This window comes from Garra rufa, chromosome 8 (genome assembly GCF_049309525.1).
Source record: "Garra rufa chromosome 8, GarRuf1.0, whole genome shotgun sequence".
NCBI lineage: Eukaryota > Metazoa > Chordata > Actinopteri > Cypriniformes > Cyprinidae > Garra > Garra rufa.
This window is the reverse complement of record NC_133368.1, coordinates 31,202,878-31,225,579: the sequence shown is the minus strand read 5'-3', so window position 1 is coordinate 31,225,579 and position 22,702 is coordinate 31,202,878. Positions and strand designations below refer to the sequence as shown.

The 22,702-nt window shown below is 35.7% G+C and overlaps 2 protein-coding genes across 3 annotated transcripts in view; one reads left to right on the top strand and one right to left on the bottom strand.

Annotated features, from left to right (window-relative positions):
* The window catches only part of ctdsp1 (CTD (carboxy-terminal domain, RNA polymerase II, polypeptide A) small phosphatase 1), a 41,271-nt gene extending 29,084 nt beyond the window's left edge, over nt 1–12,187 (top strand). For both annotated transcript variants that reach the window (XM_073845749.1, XM_073845748.1), the window contains 4 exons: nt 4,438–4,494; nt 7,102–7,194; nt 9,224–9,409; nt 9,542–12,187. In XM_073845749.1, the coding sequence (XP_073701850.1) occupies nt 4,438–4,494; nt 7,102–7,194; nt 9,224–9,409; nt 9,542–9,670 (465 nt within the window). In that variant the 3' untranslated portion in view covers nt 9,671–12,187. The remainder of the gene's footprint in view (nt 1–4,437; nt 4,495–7,101; nt 7,195–9,223; nt 9,410–9,541) is intronic.
* A 2,936-nt stretch (nt 12,188–15,123) lies between these two features.
* The window catches only part of obsl1b (obscurin like cytoskeletal adaptor 1b), a 37,853-nt gene continuing 30,274 nt past the window's right edge, over nt 15,124–22,702 (bottom strand). Inside the window, exons 19-23 of the mRNA XM_073845365.1 lie at nt 22,367–22,528; nt 22,167–22,271; nt 21,631–21,897; nt 16,143–16,412; nt 15,124–15,852 (exon numbers count right to left, since the gene is read on the bottom strand). Coding sequence (XP_073701466.1) covers nt 15,842–15,852; nt 16,143–16,412; nt 21,631–21,897; nt 22,167–22,271; nt 22,367–22,528 — 815 coding nt within the window. The 3' untranslated portion in view covers nt 15,124–15,841. The remainder of the gene's footprint in view (nt 15,853–16,142; nt 16,413–21,630; nt 21,898–22,166; nt 22,272–22,366; nt 22,529–22,702) is intronic.

Below are 22,702 nucleotides of genomic sequence, written 5' to 3'. Positions count from 1 at the left end.
AAACTTTTCATTAAGATATTCATGTCATTCTTTCTTCAGTCGCAAAAAAAATTCAACTTTTTCTCCATATAGTGGACTTCAATGGTGTTCAATGCATTGAAAGTTACAAATTCAGTTTCAATGCAGCTTCAAAGGGCTCTACACAATCCCAGCCAAGAATTAAAGGAGTAGTTCACTTTCAGAACAAAAATTTACAGATAATGTACTCACCCCTTGTCGTCCAAGATGTTCATGTCTTTCTTTCTTCAGTCGTAAAGAAATGATGTTTTTTGAGGAAAACATTTCAGGATTTCTCTCCATATAATGGACTTCTATGGTGCCCCTGAGTTTGAACTTCCAAAATGCAGTTTAAATGCAGCTTCAAAGAGCTCTAAATGATCCCAGCCGAGGAAGAAGTGTCTTATTTAGCGAAACGATCGGTTATTTTCTTAAAACATTTACAATTTATATACTTTTTAATCTCTACACAGAGTACACACAGAGCTAGAAAAGATGAGCATTTGAGGTTAAAAGGTATATAAATTGTAATTTTTTTTTTAAGAAAATAACCGATCGTTTTGCTAGATAAGAACCTTCTTTCCTCTGCATTTTGGAAGTTCAAACTGGGGAGCACCAAAGAAGTCCATTATATAGAGAGAAATCCTGACATGTTTTCCTCAAAAAACATAATTTCCTTACGACTGAATAAAGAAAGACATTAACATCTTGGATGACAAGGGGGTGAGTACATTATCTGTAAATTTTTGTTCTGAAAGTGAGCTACTCCTTTAAGGGTCTCATTTAGTTAAACGATCAATCATTTTCCAAATTTTAATTTTAATTTTTTTAACCACAAATTCTCATCTTGTCTAACTCTGCGATGCGTATGCGTTCTCAGTGCTCTCCAGGTTTAAGACAGTTAGGATATGTCGAGAAACTCTCCTCTAATGTCAAAATCGTCATACATTGCTGTTTTACTTATTTGGTAAAGGACGTTTGACCATCTTTCTACATTCACTTTATAGAGTTTTTCGACCTACCCTAACTGTCTTGAACCGGAGTGCACAGAGTATGCATGCGCATCGCAGAGCTAGGCAAGATGAGCATTTGAGGTTAAAAAAGTAAAAAAAAAAACCCAATAATAATTGTTTCCCTAAATACGACCCTTATTCCTCAAATGGAATCGTGTAGAGCCCTTTGAAGCTGCATTAAAACTGCATTTTTAACCTTCAATCCGTTGAGCACCATTAAAGTCCACTATATGGAGAAAAAACCTGAAATGTTTTCATCAAAAAACGTAATTTCTTTGCGACTAAAGAAAGAAAGACGTGAAAATCTTGGATGACATGGGGCTGAGTAAATTATCAGGAAATTCTTATTTTGGTGTATTTAATAATACACAAAGTGAATGTTCCAGTTGTTTTCATTGATGTGCAACCTGTACATATCTATAAACAGTTTTCTGACATTTAATAAATATGATTTCTTATCATGACTTCTACTAAAAAAAAAAACACTTCCAGTATCAGTTACAGTTGCAATCAAAATTATTCAACCCCCCAGAGACCGCAGTACTTTACAAATAAAAGCTTGTCTGAAGTTTCAGGACTTTATAATTTCAGGACTTTATGTAATGTGTTTGAGTTCTAGGATTTTTTAAAAACACAGCTGTCATAATTATTCAACCCCTATTCAACACTGCCGTTTTAAGTCATTTATTTTTGTGGTAGGGAACAAAATTGTCCTAAAACACAATTAAGCCTTTAGAAACTATTAAAGAAACTGAATCAGCTTGAGATGTTACACATCTATACATTTATCCCATGCATGTGCTGAAGTTGAGTAGCAAATATAGTAAAGTCAACAGAGCTTTCACAAAAGCTATAGAGAAGAAATAGTTTTATTGTATTAGAAAGTCTAAGGCTACGTGAAGATTTCTAAGACATTAAAAGCCTTATTCCTTGGTTTAAAATGTGTTGTACCAGAAAACCTTTGAGGGTGTTGAACCAAAAATGCACAATTTCATAAAATGTTTGATCAGAGCAACTGTGAAAAACCTGCAATGTACAGCCAAAGACTTGCGAGATGACCCGATGAAAGGGGGAAAAATATTTCATTCCAGAGTAGAAGATGAACATAAGACAAGCATGGCTTTCATGTTGGGGCATCTTGGCGAATACCATTCTTGATCAAGAAGAACAAAAAGGTCAGCTTGAATATGCTTAAATTTATTTGGATAGACCTGTGGAGTTCTGGAAGAATGTTTAATGGAGTGATGTGACCAAACTAGAACTTTTGGACGTATAGATCAGCGGATTGTCTGGTGCAAAAAAGTGAAAATTAATGAGCAGAAGAACACCATCTCCATGGTCAAACATGGAGGTGGGCTGATCCAATTATGGGGTTGTTTTACTGTAGCATGAAGTGGTAAACATGACCGTATGAAGGAAACCATGGATTCTTTGAAGTATCAGGCCATTTTGCAAAGAATTGTGATGCCTTTGGTGCAAAGACCGAAGAAGATGATCAATGGACTTTCCTGCAGGACAATCATCCCAAAGTAAACATCCAAATCTACTTATGCTTGGTTCAGGGATCAGTCACAGAATGTTCTTGAGTGCCCTGTTCAGTGTCCAGATTTAATTCTCATTGAAAATATTTGGTCGAATTTGAAGAAAGCAGTGGCAAAGTGAAAACCAAAGATTATCCGTGATCTAAAAGCTTTTTCAGCCGAGGAATGGTCCAAGATTGCAGTAGAAAGGTGATCAACGCTTCTAAACACTTTCAAACAGCGTTTATTGGTGGTTTTAAATAATAATAAAAGATTCTCCACCAAATTTTACTTTTGGGGGTTGAATAATTTTGAACATGAACGTTTAGAGCCAATTTGATATTTTTCCCATTATTTATCAATTTATGTTCTCAGAATTACTCAAATGTATATTAAAACACTTTATCTAATAGTGTACTAATGCCTTTGTAGATTTGTTTTTAGAAAAACAAATTATCTGGAACAAAATGTCTTGCATGTCAAGGGGGTTGAATAATTTCGATTGCAACTGTAGTTCTGTTCTCGCATTTTAATATCTGCAGGCTAATGCATACTTTAAACAATGTAGAGTGCAACTTTAATGTAAATGATGTTTGCATTGTAACAGGACACATGCAATATCTGTCTCAACATATTAACAACTAAGAACGCAATAGGAAGTGCTTTTGCAAATTCATCTATTGCAAAATTGATTCCATTCTTTTTAGTTACCAGACTCAAGTTATTTTCCAATCGTTAGTTAGCATGGATTGTGCCAGTGTAAATACAAGTAAGCTTATTTGAGCTGGAAGAAAGCATCAAATGTCTAGAGAAGTGCAGTATGCCACTTTTGGTTGAGTTATTCTGTCTAATGGCGCCTTCACTGTTTGTTTTTACACGCATGCATGCACTTTTCCAGAGAAATGCGGCATTCCCCGATTTGACTCTTTATGGAAGGATTTTTTTTCCCCACTGCATGACATCATAAATGTGCTATGTGCACAATTTGGGAAAGCAAGGGAAAAGGAATGCTTTTCTCTCTGGAGTGTTAGCAGCGACACTGTTCAAATGATGTTGACTATTCGCAATCAGAAAGTGAACTTAAAGTACATTGAGTATATTAAATATAAGGTGTTTGTTTAAAAGTAGTTCAGCCAAAAAAACAAAAAAAAATTGTCCTTATTTATTTTTCCCTCATCTTTTAAATCTACATTTATTTATTTCTTACTGTGGAACACAAGGAGAATTGAACTTTGTACCGTGCAACAGTTCCTAGTAACCACAAACTCCAAAAATGATCAAAAAATTACACCAGAACTTGATATATACAAAATATTGATTTGAATAATGACTTAAATTTCAGTCTATTCTTCACAGAAAACGTCATATGGTTTTGGAAGACTGAGATTATGTTGTAGAGTCAACTTTTACATTGTTTTTCATATTTTTTTGAAGCTTACCAGCTATGGTCATTATAAACTGCTAAGTAAAGATTTTTAAAAATGAAATGAAAATGAACAGCATACAGGTTTGAAATGACTTGAGAGCGAATAAATAATGACAGTTTTCCTGTTTGGGTTGAGCTTTTCCTTTCAAAGTGAGTCAGAAGTAAAACAAGTGTGATCTTTCAGCATAATGTTACTTCATGCCACATCTGTGAATGTAGGTCACACTGTGCTGACATCTCTATAACGCATAAACGTGATTATCCCAACATTTGAGATTGAGTTTCTAGACCTATCTAAAGAGCACTCTTAGGGTCTGTGGCAATGCTCTAAATAATGACTGGAGCCTGCTGGCTGTTTACACATCATGTTCAATAACATCTTGTCAGTCATTGATCCAGTCACCTGCAGTATAGATTTAACCTATTTTCTTTTGCCTGCAACAGTTCAATCAGATTTATTGTGCTTTTTTTTTCTTCCCAGCCGGTAAACAATGCTGACTTTATCATTCCAGTGGAAATTGATGGGACAGTACATCAGGTGAGCATAACCTGTTCTCATATGAGGGTATTCGTAAATAACTGATGAGTTGAAAGTCAGGCTGTGAAATTAAAACGGTTAGCTGTAGGCCTGCAACAAGATCAAGATTTTGATAACTGCTGTTTCAATAATGGCAGTATCCTCAAAATATGCTTCCATAAAATATAAAAGTGTGTAAATACACTGCTGTTCAAAAGTTTAGGATCAGTAAGATTTTTAATGTTTTTTGAAGTCTGCTCATCAAGGCTGCATTTATTTGATATAAAATATAGAAAAAACTGTAATATTGTGAAATATTATTGCAATTAAAAATAGTGGTTTTCTATTTTAAAATACTTTAAAATAGAATTTATTCCTGTGATGCGAAGCTGACTTTTCAGCATCATTACTCCAGTCAAAATACAGAAAAAAAAACAGTAATATTGTGAATTTTCATCAGCCATTACTTCAGTCTTCAGTGTCACATGATCCTTCAGAAATAATTCTAATATGCTGATTTATTATTAATATTGCTTAATATTTTTTGGAACCGGTGATACTTTTTTCAAGATTCTTTGATGATTAAAACGTTCAAAAGAACAGCATTTATTTAAAATAGAAATGTTTTGTAATAGTATACACTACCGTTTAAAGTTTAGGGTTCTTTTCTTTCTTTCTTTGAAAGAAATTATTATTTTTTTCTTCCAGCAAGGATGTGTTAAATAGATAAAAAGATAGGGAAGACTTGTCCTGTTAGAAAAGATTTATAGTTTGAATAAATGCTGTACTTTGTAACTTTTTATTCATTAAATAATCCTGAAAAAAATTATTAAAGGTTTTTAAAAAAATGTTAAGCATCACAGCTGTTTCCAACATTTATAATAAATTGGAATATTAGAATGATTTCTGAAGGATCATGTGACACTGAAGACTTCAGAAACGGCTGATGGAAATTCAGTGCTGCATCACAGAAATAAATGATATTTTAAAGTATATTAAAATAGGAAACCAATATTAAAAATTGCTATAATATTTCACAATATTACAGTTTTTCTGTATTTTTTTTTAAATACATACAGCCTTGATGAGCATAAGCAACTTAATATTAGGAATCTTACTGATCCCAAACTTTTAAACAAGTATATAGTAATTGTAACAAAAATTGTGACAAAAATATTATTTTAAAATATAAAAATATATAAATTTGAAAATATTGATATATATCAAAATAAAATATTTATTTAATATTATTTTTAAAGCTAAAGTAAAGCTATTACATTATTATCTGGAAAAAATGTTTTTTTCTACCAACTTTTAAAGGTTATGTTAAATGCGTAGATCTGAAAGGAAGCATTTGCAATTTTCAATTCAGAATTATTTAGTGCTTTTTATTAAATATTGTTTCAGAGCAGTTTTACAGATAACTTTCCACTCCAGTATTTTTTTTCCCTCAAATTTTCTACGGACCCCCTAGAATCCATTTGCCAAGTCCTTGGTTCTCCCAGACTCTGGGTTGAAAGCTGTGGATTACAGTGTTCGATCAAAATGATGTATTGACATGTTTTGGCAATGAATGCGAATTGCAGCCAATCATAGTCCATTAACCATGTAAATGCAGTGGTGACTCATAAGGGTTTAAATAAGTCTCTGGGCTTGTCACTACTCATGCTAAATGAACGTTTTATGTTTCACTTCTGTTCTGAGTGTGTGAAACTGTGATAATCTTCAGTGACAGCTTGATTATAATGTGAGCACTGTCATGTTTTCCTGTTACTTGCTTCCTGCTTACAAACATAAAAATGGTGTGCAGTTGTCCCACACAGTATAGGTATTTATTTGAATGCAGTATATGTTCATTAGAATCAACAACTGTGATGATATATCAAGAAAAATAATTGGAAGTTATTTTATCAAGCACTCCATGTTAGCCTCTGAGCTCTGTTTGTATGTCTACCGTTGCCAGTGTTGAAACGGCGCAAACTTTTTCTCTTGTTTACATATTGCCGCTTAACTCTGGTGTGCTACCTGACAGCATCGTTGCCATCTCCACTGATGGGTCAGAGCAACAGGTGGCTATTTCTGGGTCCTGACGAAATGGAGAAACCCTGACAGGCTTCTGAGAAGTCACTGGCCATCAATCTGTCCTCAGAGCGTGTCTCTTGGCTTTGACAGTACGATGCCTTGGCCCTTTAAAGGCCAACGGCCCTGGTTACACCACGAGGCTGAAGACGTCTGACAGACAAGGCTTTTGCCTGTTTCAAGTAATCCAGGATAGGCTTGTGATGTTAGGAAAGCCTATTCGGGATGACTTGGTTCAGGAATAAGACCACCAGCTTCATAAACAAGCTTGGCTGACCTAGTTATTAGCGTAAAGCAACCCGTTTTATTGCTTCTCTTAAAACGGGTTTAACATTCTACGATCACATAAAACTCATCGTTATGTGAAGAAGCATCATATCAAGATGCAGGCTAATATAAATCTTATTTATTTAGTAATGTATCTTCATGAATGTGACCCATGAATTCTCATATGCTGGTTTTCCCCCTTCACATAGTAGCTGAATGGAATCCTTTTAAGTAATGACTCATATTTTAACCGTTTTTCCTCTGTCTACCTTCTGTACGTAGGTGTATGTGTTGAAGAGACCTCATGTTGACGAGTTCCTCAAACGGATGGGTGAACTGTTTGAGTGTGTGTTATTCACTGCAAGCTTAGCCAAGGTAAGAAATGCAAAAGGAGTTTTGCACCATGCAAGGTATTCAGCATTAAGTTTATTAATAAATAGGATTTAACAGCACTTACCATGTGTCTGTTTTATAGATGTTACAGGGTTCCCACAACTGTGGAAAACATTGAATTATTTTAAAATGGACTTTTGCAGGCCTGTAACAGAATAAATCTAACAAAATCTGTCTTTTTCATTGATTTATTTGTATTTTTTAAAACGTTTTACTCCTTATATACCTTCTATCTTGATACATCTTGATCTATACAGTATCTCACAAAAGTAAGTACACCCCTCACATTTCAATAACCATTTTAGTATATCTTCTCAAGGGGCAATACTATAGAAATTAAGCTTGGATATATTTTAGAGTAGTCAATGTGCAGCTTGTATAGCAGTATAGATTTACTGACCCCTGAAAATTACTCAAAAGTGAATACACCCTAATTGAACTTGTCCAAATTGTTATCTGGCACTGCCTTAATCACCCTGGGCATTGAAAAGACCAGAGCTGCACATGTTGTTGCTGGGATCCACTTCCACACATCTATATTGACATTACAAGCTGCTGGATGTTAGACACATGGTGCTTCTCCACCTTCCCGCTTGAGGATGCCCCACAGGTGCTTAATGGGGTTCAGGTCTGGAGACATACTTGGCTACCCCATCACCTTCAGCTTCCTCAGCAAGGCAGTTGTCATCTTAGTGGTGTGTTTGGGGTTGTTAACATGTTGGAAAACTGCCCTTTGGCCTGGTTTCTGGAGGGAAGGCGTTATGTTCTGCTTCAGAATGTACAGTACAGAATGGAATCCATGTTTCCCTCAATGAACTGCAGCTCCCCAGTACCAGTAGCACTCATGCAGCCCCAGACCATTGACTGTAGGCAAGACACAATTTTCTTGGTACTCCTCACCAGGGCATCTCCACAAATGCTGGACACCATCTGAGCCAAAAAAGTTGATCTTATAGTCTCATCACACCACAGGACATGGTTTCAGTAAGTCGTGCTCTTGGACAGGTTGTCTTCAGCAAACTGTTTGCGGCCTTTCTTGTGAGCCATCTTCAGATGAGGCTTCCTTCTGGGACGACACCCATGCAAACTGACTTGTTACAGTGTTCACCATATGGTCTGAGCACTGACAAGCTGACCTTCTACTTCTGCAACCTTTAAAGCAATGCTGCCAGCACTCATGCATCTGTTGTTTGAAGCCAGGTTCTGCACCTGACGCACAGAACGAGTGATCAACTTCGTTGATCAACCCTTGCAAGGCCTGTTCTGAAAAGAACCCATCTTGGAAAACCTCTGTATGTAGTGTAGTGTAACTTGGTTTCAGGATGTTACTGAACCTCTAATAGCCTTGGCCATCTTTGTGGGGAGCAACAATTCTAATTCTCAAATCCTCAACAGAGGTCTTTGCCATGAGATGCCATATTGAACATCCAGTGGTCAGTATTAGAGAATTGTACTTAAAGCACCTAATTTTAACTGCTCTAATACAAGATGCACAAGTTTTTATGGTCCTGTCAAGCTGACAAAATCATAAACATGTTGAATAGGACATGTCTTTGTATGGTTAAACAACATACTGCTGTCTGCCACTTTGACAATAATGGCTGTATGTTGAGTTATTGTCAGAGGACAGTAAATCTATACTGCTATACAAGCTGCACATTGGCTACTCTAAAATATATCCAGGTTTCATTTCTATAGTATTGTCCCTTGAGAAGATTTACTAAAATGGTTGCTGAAATGTGAAAAGCGAAAATTTAGTTTGATACTGTGTATAAATATATATGTCAAAATGTAATAATAAATGTATTTATATAAATATCTATTTATTTATTTATTTATAGAAACATTTTCTATACCTAGTCATCACAAATGACTTAAAACTAAGAAATTCACTAGTGTGGGTGCCCTAGATTTTAGAAAGGTGTTCACATGTTTTGTTTTGGATACTTGGCACTCTTTTGCTCTTTTGTCTAACCGTGTCCGTCACATTACCGGCATATTGTTTTTCTAGTATGCTGATCCCGTCTCGGATCTGCTGGACAAGTGGGGAGCTTTCCGAAGCCGTCTTTTCCGGGAATCTTGTGTTTTCCACCGTGGAAATTATGTCAAGGACCTAAGCCGTCTAGGCAGGGATCTCAACAAAGTCATCATTGTGGACAACTCGCCAGCCTCCTACATCTTCCACCCAGACAATGCTGTACGTTACTGCCTTGCTTTGTTCTTTTGCACATATGACTGCTTTGGGTCTCACGATAAACCTTGTGAGAAACTATTTGTCTGTTGTTTGTCACTTTGTCCCAGTATTCAAACTCTTCTCTGACATGTTCAGGTACCTGTAGCTTCCTGGTTTGATGACATGTCTGACACAGAGCTGCTGGATCTTATCCCTTTCTTCGAGAGACTGAGTAAAGTGGATAATGTCTACACTGTGCTGAAGCAGCAGAGGACTACTAGCTAGCACGACACTAAAGGCAGCTGTCAATATGGGGCCAGGGAGGCTGCTGGGCTCGGAGCACCACACTGCTTCCCCCTAACAGGACCAGCCACTAGCTCAGTCCTCATCACCTACCCAGAATTCCATTCACATGATGTTTGATAGAGAAAAAGAAGTCGAATGACAGAAATGTGAAGGACTGCTTTAGCTATTACCCGCATAAAATAAGAAGCTGATTGTTTTAACACTCAATTGTGAGAATTTCAGGAAAGCAGGCCATATTTCACCCTGAATTCGAAGAATAGAAGTTACATTTTGCTTAAAGGCTGTATCAGCGATTCTAGGCTGAAACATAAAGTGTCAAATTCAGCTGACCCTTCTTCACGATCCGCTCGCTCCCTGCCCCATAAATTGGCTGTAAAAAAAACACGTCTCTGTGGTCAGCCTAGGGTCCGAGATATGCCAAAAAAACAATCGGTGCTACCAACCATTCGACAGAAAAACAAACAGTGTTCCAACCAATCAAGTGATTGGTTGGAACACTGTTTGTTTTTCTGTCGAATGGTTGGTAGCACCGATTGTTTTTTTGACCACAGAGACTCGCTTTTTTTACAGCCAATTTATGGGGCAGGCAGCGAGCGGATCGTGAAGAAGGGTCAGCTGAATTTGACACTTTATGTTTCAGCCTAGAATCGCTGATACACCCTTTAAAGAAAATGATGAAAGACATTGTTTTGACAACTAAGCACATTCCCTCAGATTTTTGCCATAATGCAAAAATGCAAACTTATATTTACTGTAATGTGTAAAAAAAAATTATTTAAATTGTATTGTATTTATACGTTATGGTTGTATTCTAGTACTGCCTTTAATTTATGCTTGTTTATGCAAAGTACTGTATTACAGTAATCTAATGAAAATTACCATTGTGAATAATAACGGAAATTAAAAAAAGAAAAAAAAAAAGTATTATGTATTATGGTAAAAATGAGGGTCAGATTGTTTAATTGTCAAGAAATGCTGTTTTCTTTATGCAAATATTTATTTTTCGTTTAAATTTAAGGACGAAATGTGGCCTATAGATGTTTTCATGTGATTCACCCAAAAACGTGTTACTTTTACTTTCCAACACTTTCATTTTCATGGTTGAGGGAATCCCTGTTAAAATGAAACGAGTTGATTGTCCTCTTCGGTTGGTGTTTTGAGAAGATCTATTTTTCAAGAAAATGGCTTTTCTTGGGTTCATATCTTGAGTTAAACGTTCCTCATTCCCTGTGTTTAATGAGTTTACTTCAAGATCTCAAGTGAGGACAAAACCATGAATGGCAATCACATGGAATAATATGCTGTCTTTTTTATCTCCCAACTTTTTCGGACTCTAAAACAAGCATGCATTATCCCTTTATTTTCAAAAATCATGTTGTTGTTTTTCCCTCCTCTTCCGAATTTTTAAATCAGATTTGAAAAAGACTCATGATGCAATCAGCCAGCACTTGAAATTCAAGTTTCACAAAGCAACAGATGTAAGAAAGGGAAATCGGTCTGGCACTTGTCGTGCCGCACGGCCCGTTTTCACTCCGAAGGTTAAGCTAACGCACCTTTCGAATCATATTCAGTATGCTTTATTTTATCTAATGCGAGGTCATTCACAGTGGCCTTAAAATTACTGTAGCAGAAATTCGTCAGACAATATCAAAGTGGTCTTATTTACAAAATCAGTTTGTCTGATACTGTATAGTTTTAAATTCATAACAGTATGCCATTTGTGTGTTTGTATTAATCAAAACGAGTACAGAATACTGGAATCAAACCTTGATTTGTCAGTGGAAACAGATGTTCGACTTGTAATGCCTTAACTCTCCATTAGATCACTAAGCTGTCAGATGGTTCTATGAGAAAGTGATTTGGGCATTGGCGTAAACATGCCTTACTGTGGACTGGAGAGCCCCTGTTAATGTGCAGTTGACGTGCCTTCTTGTTAGTTGCCATTTAATATGGATGGTTTTCCTTAAGGGGATCGTATACTTGCTCAGCACTATCTGAGCTGATTGTTTCGCAAGTGCCAATATTGATGTTTCGAGACATAATGGTGATGTTCGTGTGTCCGGAAGAGAGTGGAAAGATGATGTTATGGTTTTTAATACTGGTGTTTTGTCCATTTTTCAGTGTTTGACTTTTTAAATAGATTTGGTGATGGCCAAACTTTTGCCATCTCTATATTTGTGATATTAATGAAAATAGTGCTGTGCCATGGAGAAAAAAGATTTTGTTATTCATAAAAGTTTAAAGAGCAGCTTGAGTGATTTTACTTCTTAAAAGCACATTTTTCTCTTTTGTACTTGAATCAAACCCTTCTATTTTATTCTGGTATTACTTTCAATAGTATTGGCTGTGCAGTTACATGGTTTGTGTGTGTTATTTGTGACCCTAGTCTTTAATAGCACCAGCATAGCCAAAAATACATTGTATGGGTCAAAATGATCAATTTTTCTTTTATGCCAAAAATCATTAGGATATTAAGTAAAGATCATGTTCTGTGAAGATATTTTGTACATTTCCTACCATAAATATATCAAAACTTAATTTTTGATTAGTAATATGCATTGCTAAGAACTTCATTTGCACAACTTTAAAGGTGATTTTCTCAATATTTAGATTTTTTTGCACCCTCAGATTCCAGATGTTCAAATCCTAACAAGCCATACAGTACATCAATAGAAAGCTTATTTATTCAGCGTTCAGATGATATACAAGTCTCAATTTGGGAAAAAATTTACCCTTATGACTAGTTTTGTGGTCCAGGGTCACAAATCATTATGAAAGTCTTTAAAGAAAAAAATAAAATCACACAAGTTACATAAAATCCACCATTTCTAACGTCATGACACGCAATTAGGAAACTTCAATGAACTTCAGCCTGAATTTAATAGGTACACAAGTACATAGAGTCTTTTAGCATGTGAAACTGATGATCCAGTAGAGAACATGTTACTGAATCGCATGTCTGACTTAGTACATTCTCCGAGGTCTGACTATTCATCAATCTCAGTAGGACTTCTCACACTAGTCTGCTTATGCAACAAGACCAACCCAGGCCCATGTTTTTCAGAGCTTATGTAAGAGTCTTGCTAGTGCTTGTTTTGAATAATTCGCCACCTTTTAGATATTCTAAGAGATGCATGAGAGGGGGCATGGATGCATTTCTCTTAATGTGGAATTGTTGAATCAGAAACGTATAATATTTCTGTTCTTTTCCTGAACAAAATGTGAGAGTGCTTAGCCTTCAGTGCTTGTAGCTTTGTGAATTGTTTCACTTTAATTATCTGCAATGAGTAAATAGTCCGTTTCCTCTTTATTAAGACAAATGAAGACTAGAATTAAAAACGTATTGCCTTAAGAAAACTAAGGGTGGTGCCGATTCCTAAATTTATTTGAACGTTAATGGCTCCCTCTAGTGTTAGATATAGAAATCGTTTTTACAACAATAACCAGATAAAGTGTGCCATGAAAATAATTTTTAACAAAATGTTAATACATTTAAACAGACAATCACATTTTTAACTAAAGTCTGTTTCAAAATGTAATATATCACATAAAATAACTAAGAGCCATCAAAACTATATACATATTACTTTAAACGTACACAATAGCACCTAAATATTACCTTTTTTGAGTGAGAGTGACAAGTGACAGTTCTGGTCATGTTTCTAAACGGGGCTTTTTTTCTTCTTAGCCTTTTTTCTAAAACTGCTTCTAAAAATAGTATTCTGTGATGTGACATGCATGTATTTAAAAAAATATGCAATTAATTTACGTATTATGATTCAGACAACATATTAAAAAGTAATAGGTAGTCAGGCACAGAATATATATATATATATATAATTAGATATTTCACATAAAGACAGTTACATATAGTCCACAAGAGAAAATAATTCTTTGAATTTATAAAAAATTAGCCTGTTCAAAAGTTTACATACACTTGATTCTACTGTGTTGTTAACTGAATGATCCACAGCTGTTTTTTGTTTAGTGATAGTTGTTCATGAGTCCCTTGTTTGTCCTGAACATTTAAACTACCTGCTGTTCTTCAGAAAAATCCCACAAATTCTTTTTTGTTTTTAGCATTTTTGTGTATTTGAACCCTTTCCAGAAATGATTATCATTTTGAGATTCATTTTTTTTACACTGAGGACAACTGAGGGACTGCAACTATTACAGAAGGTTCAAAGGCTCACTGATGCTTCAGAAGGAAGAAATATGCATTAAGAGCCAGGGGGTGAAAACTTTTGAATTTGAAGATTGGGGTAATATTAACTTTTGTCTTCTGGGAAACATGTAAGTATCTTCTGTAGCTTGTGAAGGGCAGTACTAAATGAAAAAAATATGGTATTTAGGCAAAATTTGAAAAAAATGTACACATCCTCATTACGTTCAAAAGTTTACACCCCTGGCTTTTAATGCATTGTGTTTCCTTCTGAAGCATCAGTGAGCGTTTGAACCTTATGTAATAGTTACATATGAGTCCTTCAGTTGCCCTCAGTGTGAAAAGATGGATCTCAAAATCATACAGTTATTGTTGGAAAGGGTTCAAATACACAAAAATGCTGAAAAACCAAAGAATTTGTAGAACTTTAATGATTTTTCTGAAGAACAACAGGCAGTTTAACCGTTTAGGACAAACAAGGGACTCATGAACAACTATCACAAAAAAAAAAAAAACATTCAGGTAACAACACAGTATTAAGAATCAAGCATATGTAAATGTGAACGGTGTCATTTTTATAAATTAAACTATTATTTTATATGTAAATGTCTTTTTATGTGAAATATCTTATTCAGGTCAGTACTAAATAACTTATTTTGTATGACCCCTCTTATTTTGGTAAAATAACAATTGGTAAAAAATAAAACATTTTACGTTTCCCCCAAAAAACATAAGTTTTGGAACAAGGTAAGTAGGTAAATTAAGACTGTCATGTACATAACTTTCCTTACAGCTATTTTTAGCTTTACAAAACAACTTGTTTTGCTGCTGGTTATTGCAAAAATGGTACCTTACCATATTACTTTAAATAAGAAATGATAAGAACAAACATGAATGTTGTCAAGATTCTTACCCTGTAAATCCTGGTTCAGTTTGGCCAACCACAAACGCATTTTGTTCCTCAAACAGTTTTTTTGCACTATTTTCCTTGATTTGTTATAACGTTTGGCAGTCTATAGTACTCCTAATGTTTTTCCTGGTCCGACCGATTAGTACAGCCCATAACATGACAATAATTGACCATTTGCAGCAGCAATAATCAGCAAAATATGCGTTTTGTTTGGATCAGTGCCATTATTTACCTTCAGTGCCGCCAATATGGCCAATTGATGACGCGTTGTGAAAACACTTTATAGCGGATAATAAACTGGAAGCCTCAACAATAGACTTACTTCCGTGTTGAAGAAAAAAAGAGGCAATACAACACTCCTCAAGAAAATTTGTTTTCAACTTTTATTGAAAGATAATGATAAACAAGGGAAAAATTCCAGCACTTTATTTGGACACTTCAGTAAAAGGCAAGAAATGTGACATACCTTCTGATTACAACAGAAGCAAACAACTAAAACTCTCAAAACCATTTACATTTATTTGTAAATGTTTCCCTACTTTGTAAAACGTCTGTATTCAAGAATTCAGTGTATTCGTTATATATGCTGAAGTTACTTTCCGTCCCAAGCCCTCTTTTGATCATCTTTGGCCCTGCACATTTTTATTACATGCCTTAACCTCACTTTAACCTGCATCCCACAAAACAAGAATTAAAAAAACAACACAACGGATATCTATACAAGGATATACAGTCGTACACAAATGTCAAAATTAAATACCAAATTACTGTGCAAGAAATTTAAGTTGTAACAACGTGGGTGATTTCCATGTCTGGGTGTCTGGCCCAGTGTGTATTTTTTTTATAAAGCACAATGTGTTTGATCATAAAATTATTAATAGAATCATTATGTAATAGATGGTAAACCATGAAGAGCAGGATATCATGTGTAAAACATAGCGTAAAAGTTATTTTAAATTTGCATTTCAAATAAATTAATGATAAACCTCCCACTTTCAGAAACATTAAAAGAGTTAATAGTTTCATCATTTCATTTTTCGTTGAGTATAATGCACTGTAAGGGCTTATGTGTTGTCTCTCAGGGGTTACCTGCCAAAAAGAAAAAGAAAAAGATTAATAAGTCAGCAGTCACTTGATAAACCCTTACCCCCGGCTAGATACCACTGCAAATCACATGGCCCATGCTATTAGTGTGTATCAAGTTCTTATTAAAACAAGTCCAGACTCCATGTCTAAGAATAGGCTTCAAAAACGTCTCCTATTCAGAGTAAAGGTAATGACATACAGTAGGCTTATGTAGGCTATGTACAGTATTTAAACACATATTATAAACTTTTAATGTATGCATTATATCTTCTATAACAAAATATATAACTTACTTTTGATTTGCAAATGTGCAGTGCTTTTGGCTCTCCCTATGATAAAGCACACTGTGCCGCTCATGTCTTCAGATGTTTGTTTGAGAGTGAGCTTATGAACCGTTCCCATTTTCTCCACCACAACTTTAGGACCAGGATGCAGCGTCTCCCCATTCAGGGTCCAGGTAGGTGCCTTGGCCACAGGCAAGGAGACTTCGCATTCAAAGCATGCATCTGCAGGAGCTGTTATATTCACATCCTGCAGCTCTCGCACCATCAGGATTGTCTGAGCTGTTTTAACAAAGAGGAAGTGACAATCCATATCCATAATAGCATGCTAAATTGTCTCAGTTATGTACTGTAAATGCAATGTTTTAAATGATTATCTATTTAAAAAAACACTTAAGCATTTCTGATAGGCTATAGTGCTATTAAAGGAGTAGTTCACTTTCAGAACAAAAATTTACAGATAATGTACTCACCCCCTTGTCATCCAGGATGTTCACGTTTTTCTTTGTTCAGTCGTAAAGAAATTGTGTTTTTTGAGGAAAACATTTCAGGATTTCTCTCCATACAATGGACTTCTATGGTGCCTCCGAGTTTGAACTTCCAAAATGCAGTTTTAATGCAGCTTCAAAGGGCTGAAAATGATTCCAGCCAAGGAAGAAGGGTCTTATCTAGTGAAACGATTGGTTATTTTTCTAAAAACATTTACAACTTATATACTTTTTAATCTCAAACGCTCATCTTGCCAAGCTAGACAAGATGAGCATTTGAGGTTAAAAAGTATATAAATTGTAATTTTTTAGAAAATAACCCATCGTTTTCCTAGATAAGACCCTTCTTTCCTCGTTTGTGATCGTTTAGAGCCCTTTAAAGCTGCATTTTGGAAGTTCAAACTCGGGGGCACTATAGAAGTCTATTATATTGAGAGAAATCCTGAAATGTTTTCCTTTAAAAAACCTAATTTCCTTATGACTGAAGAAAGAAAGACATGAACATCTTGGATGACAAGGGGGTAAATGCACATTATCTGTACATTTGTGTTCTGAAAGTGAACTACTCCTTTAATGTTTTAAAATATTTCACAATCAAATTGAGCAAAATCAAAGTCAGTATGAGTAACTAACGTGCAGTTTTTTTCAATGTCTGAAACCAACATAAATATTCCCTGCTGAAAAAACAATAGGCACCAGGCACCTTCACAAACTTTGTAATGGTTTTACTGGTTATAATGGGGCTTGTATTGGTTTTAATGGGAATTGCAATGGAACTGTGGGTTTCTACTGGTAATTGGTCACTTTCTATTGGTGACTTGGTAAAACCACTAAATCCTAATGGAATATGCCCCAAAACACTACAGAAAACCATTTTTTATTGTCTTTCATGGTTATAAGTTGATGGTTTGTGATGGTATTTGTAGTGGAACCCATTAGAATTTCAGTAATGGTTCTATTTTTTTCAGCAGGGTTAGGCCTAATATGACATTTTATAGAACTTGGCAAATGCTTTTTGAACTAGTTTTTAGGGATAATTCGTAACGGAAGCGTAGTCTACTGTCGGTTTTAAAGGGAGACATCGCCATCTGCCGGTTAATCGTAGTAACCACAGAGAACTTTTGGCGCCCTTACAGTTGAGTGACAGATGGCTGAGGGTGAGTTGAACGCCCAAAGCAGGCCATAGATTTATTCGTCTAAAGTACTTACAAAGAACAAATTGCTTAAGTAATTGTGTTATGAGTCCTGTTGAAAAGCATTTTTCATGTATTTGGCGTCGAATAAGCGCTGGAATACTAAGGTAATTAGGTAATTTCTCACGAGACTAGGCGTTGTGTGAGCAGTGGCGCCACCAGGATTTTTTTCATAGGGTGGCCGAAAGGGGCCAGTAAAAATGTTAGGGTGGCACAATACAATGCAAAAAATTGAATGCCTAAATCTGATTGAAGACAATACTTTTTGGCATTATTTCTGGTAGCATATAAAGTTATAGGCTTCAAAACTTAAGTATTACTATGCTCTGTACAGAGCAAAATAGAAAAAGTCGCTCTGCAATTTAACTGCAAATAACCTCGTCTTTATTTGGAGTGCAAATTAATTTAAAATGAGATTAATAATAAACAAGAAAGCATAGATATTTAATCGGCATATTCATCAAAATAGACACAAGCTTAATACAAGTGCAGCCCGAGCCCGACGGCTCTTCAGTGCAGTTTGAAGAGTTGCGCGATCATGCGCATGCAATAGCCTACAGCTTGCCACGAAGCACAGGCAGAGGTAATTACCATGAATGTGTCGGGGGAAATATTAAGGTAATATTTAAAAAAAAATTAAACTGACGATCCTGACACGCCATTTCCTCATTGGACGCGTCTTTAGAGAGAATTGCATTTTTAAGGATTTCATAGCCTAATAAAAGATTTTGCTTTCGGTTTCGGTTAATTATTGTAAAACGCTTCTGTTCAAGACCAAGACGACAGTATCAAGGCCGTAACCAGGGTTTGAAAATGAGTGAGGTCCGAAGTAAGGTGTTAAGAATTCTGCTATAATAACACCCACAAATGCACTACATATAGTCTAGCGTCAGAGGAAAAAAAAAAGAATTACGTTTGTTGTTTCTTTGACTGCACACTCCGCGACCCACCAGTTGAGAAACACTGCTTTAATTAATGTTTTTTGATGACTTAAGGTTAACTAAAGAGCACGAGACGTCTTCCTGCTGGCCAGTAGGCTATTTCATTCTGTAACAAACAGATTTGTATTATGCTATTGTTTTTGATAGTGTTCTATATTTCTTTCAAATAATAACGATCACTGCGTTTGTCTTACCGATTGTGGTATCTTCCTGTCAGCAATTAAGTTACAGGTAGTCTATAAGCTTTTTTTATGAATATACAATGTTGCCAGATATTGCTACGAAAAACAAGCAATTACCAAAAAAAAAGAAAAAGATATCCGAAATAAGTTCAAAGCTTTCTTTTGTAAATATGATTAATATATCACTAACACTAACGTTCAAATTTCCACTTTATAAACGTCCCAAAGTGTCACACTAAATTGGAAAAACGAGTCAAAAACACGTATAATAGGTGGATCTGGCAACAAACAGAGGCTGCACCCGCGCTCTCACTCAACGCGCTCTAAAGCCCAGTTCACTGCGCTGTCTTCTCGCAGCAAGATGAATTGCAAACAATCATGTGATATGAGGTGGCTAAATAATCGGCTAAATTAAACGGCTAAATAATCATTCAGAGAGCTTGACATTTTATTTTTGAATATAAAAAAATGACCGAGGTCCGGACCTCGGTGACCTCATTACTGGCTATGGCCGTGGACAGCAGCGCATCTTCTATGCAGGGGTGTCGGACAGGGGGTAATAGTGGAACAGAGTAACAGGGGCCCTTGGCGAGGGGGAGCCCATCGCGAACCCCTCCCCTCCCACTGAACGTGGTCTTCTATGTTTTCTTTTTTTATAAAGTAACAAAGTTTAAAGCCCAAAATTAGCTTTCACTTTCCGCATGCACAAACGATTGGATATGGGTCTATCAGCGTACATTTATATAGGTTAAATGTTTAAACTAACATATATAATATGATAGAACAGTTTAATATCCAGAGATTTTATTTTAGGCAAGTCGTGATTATTTGAGAAGGCTAAATTGATCAAACATAGGTTATGATCGACTCGCTGGTCGTTTTGAAAATCAAAAACTAACATTTAACGAACAAAAAAAATGCTCCAAACGCTTTTCTAAATTAACTTAAAATAATAACGAAACGAAATATTATATAATCTCTTTGTCATTGCATACAGAACTGAACTATTTATGCATGCTTCGCGGTGCGGCTGCGCTTGTGAGAGTGCTTGAAGTCGCCGCAACTCAAGAGGTGGAGGGGTTGAGAGCGTATTCTACATTACACATCATAGAAGTTTATTATATTTATTTCTAATATTGTGTTTTGTCAATGTCCGTGTTAATTTATAAAATAAAATTATTATTCTAAAAAACTCCACTCTTGCTGGTTGGGGGGGCCAATGGGGTGGCCAGTGTCATTTTAGGGGTGGCCGCGGCCCCCCCTGGCCCCCCCTTGGAGGCGCCACTGTGTGTGAGACAAGGTTTTATGACGATTAGTTTTAGTGTCAAAAACTCGTTTGGTTTTAAATAAGAACGGAATGACTTTATTGTCCTAAACTTCTCTTTAGACACTAGCAAGTAGACATGTTGTTATATACTAAAGTAGGAATGCACCAAAATTGAAATTCTGTCCAATACAATAAGACGTTATGTTTGTTAAGAAAAACATGCTGTTTTATATGCTTAAGGATTAGTTCACTTCCAGATTAAAAAAATCCTAATAATTTACTCACCCCTATGTCATCCAAGATGTTTATGTCTTTATTTCTTGAGTCAAATTAAGGTTTTTAAGGAAAACATTTTACGATTTTTCAGATTTTTTTCACATTTTTTTGATGCCCAAAGGGTTAAACGTCTATTTGCAGTTTTAATGCAACTTCAAAGGGCTCCATACAATCACAGACGAGGAATAAAGGTCTAGCAAAACGGACTCATTTTCTAAAAAAAATTAAAATTTATACACTTTTTAACCACAAATGCTCGTCTTGCACTAGTTCTGCAATGTGCAGGCCTGTCTTCACGCATTGTATAATCACGTTGGAAAAACTTCAAAATCATCTGATGTTGTTGCTTTACCTTTTTTGTAAAAGGTTTTCCTTTTTACTTTCTTTGCACATTTTCTTTGTAAACACTGGGTTGGTACTTTTGCCTGCTTCACACGTGCGTGATTATGTAATGCGTGAGGTCGAGCTAGTGCAAGATGATCATTTGTGGTTAAAATGTATATAAATTAGAATTATTTTTTGAAAATGACAGATCCTTATTCCTTGGCTGGGATCGTGTAGATCCCTTTGAAGCTACACTGAAACTGCAATTTGGACCTTCAACCCGTTGGCTACCATTGAAGTTCACTATATGGAGAAAAATCCTGGAAAAAATCCTCAAAAATTAATTTCTTTTCGACTAAAGAAAGAAAGAGATTAACTTCTTGGATGATATATGGGTGAGTAAATGACCAGGACATTTTTATGAATTTTGGATTCACAACATTATAATGTACAACACGAAAGATAGGTAAATATTGTTTTGAAATCTTGGCCATTATCTCTTTCTATGTGGAATTTTATGTTGTGTTTTCTAACTTCCACAATCAAGATAACGTTCCACAATCAGAATAATGTAATGTAACATGTTTATTTTTGATTTATTTATAAAACATTGGTTTGCTGGGCAAACAACGCTACATATTATAATAGAACAAATCGGATAATTTTCTATGAGAAATCCTGGTTGAAAGCCTAAATGAACAACTGACTGACAGCTCAAAGAACTACTGATTTTTTCCTTCTTTTTTTTTTTTAATTATATGACAGTTCTGTCAATCAATCCAACTGTTATAATGCTATAATTGGTTTAAATAGACTGAACTTGCCTCACCTTCAACAGTTAGTTTAGCTGAAGATGTGTAGTTTCCAACTTGGACACTGTAGGTGCCCTCATCCTCTAGCAACACCTGCTGAATCACAAGTTTTCGATAGCACCCTTCACTGCAGATCTCAAAGCGCTCTGAAGGCAGGATGACATTCGGGCCCTTATACCAGCGAATGCTGCAACGGGGATTGGTCACAGTGCAGTCCAGTATGACGCGGGTTTTTTCCAGAGCGGTCTTGTCCTGAAGTGGTTTCACAATGTTTGCTGGTAGTGCTGTAGAAGATCCAAAGTTGTAGTTTTAAGTCAGTGAAATAATTTGCACCAATGATAAAAACAAAACAAAACAAAGTATAGATGAAACACTGCTTGGGAAACTGTTGGTCATTGCTGCTTTCTACCTTGTCGGGACAGTTTAAATACCCAACGTTTGGTTGGCCACTTTTCAAATCAGTTTGAAATGTCATAGCATCTGTGACTTGTCATCAAAGGGACTGACAAGCTTTGGATTTGTTGTGAATGCTTGACTTAAACTAAATACAGACCTTCCACCTCAAGGTAAGCTGTAGTCTCAACATTCTTGGCAACAAATTTGATCTCTCCAGAATCGTCTTCTTTAACATTGCATATCAGGAGGAAGTGCTTCGTACCTAAGTAGAAAGAATGTGGTTCAGAAAATTCATGATCAGATATTGATTTGTAATCAATTTTTCTGGCAAAGTTTAGCAACAGGTGCTGGAATAACCTTCCTGCCGGATCTTAATGGTACTGGTTGGTTTTATCTTCTCGCCATTCTTAAACCACTCTCCGGGCACATCATCCAGGGACACTTCACACATGAACACTGCATTCTGACCTTCTTGAATATCCAGATCCTCTAAGCTTTGTAGTATCTCCAGCTCCCTGTCTGTTGAAATATTAATAAACATAAAAGCTGTTGCATAATTTAAAACAAAAAAAGGATACATGATTCCCACTTTGTTAAATTCATCTCTGTACCAGTAGATGGCAGTGTTGCACTTCAAATGAATTAAACTGCTGTTCAAAAGTTTGGGATCAGTAAGATTTTAAGTCCTATTAC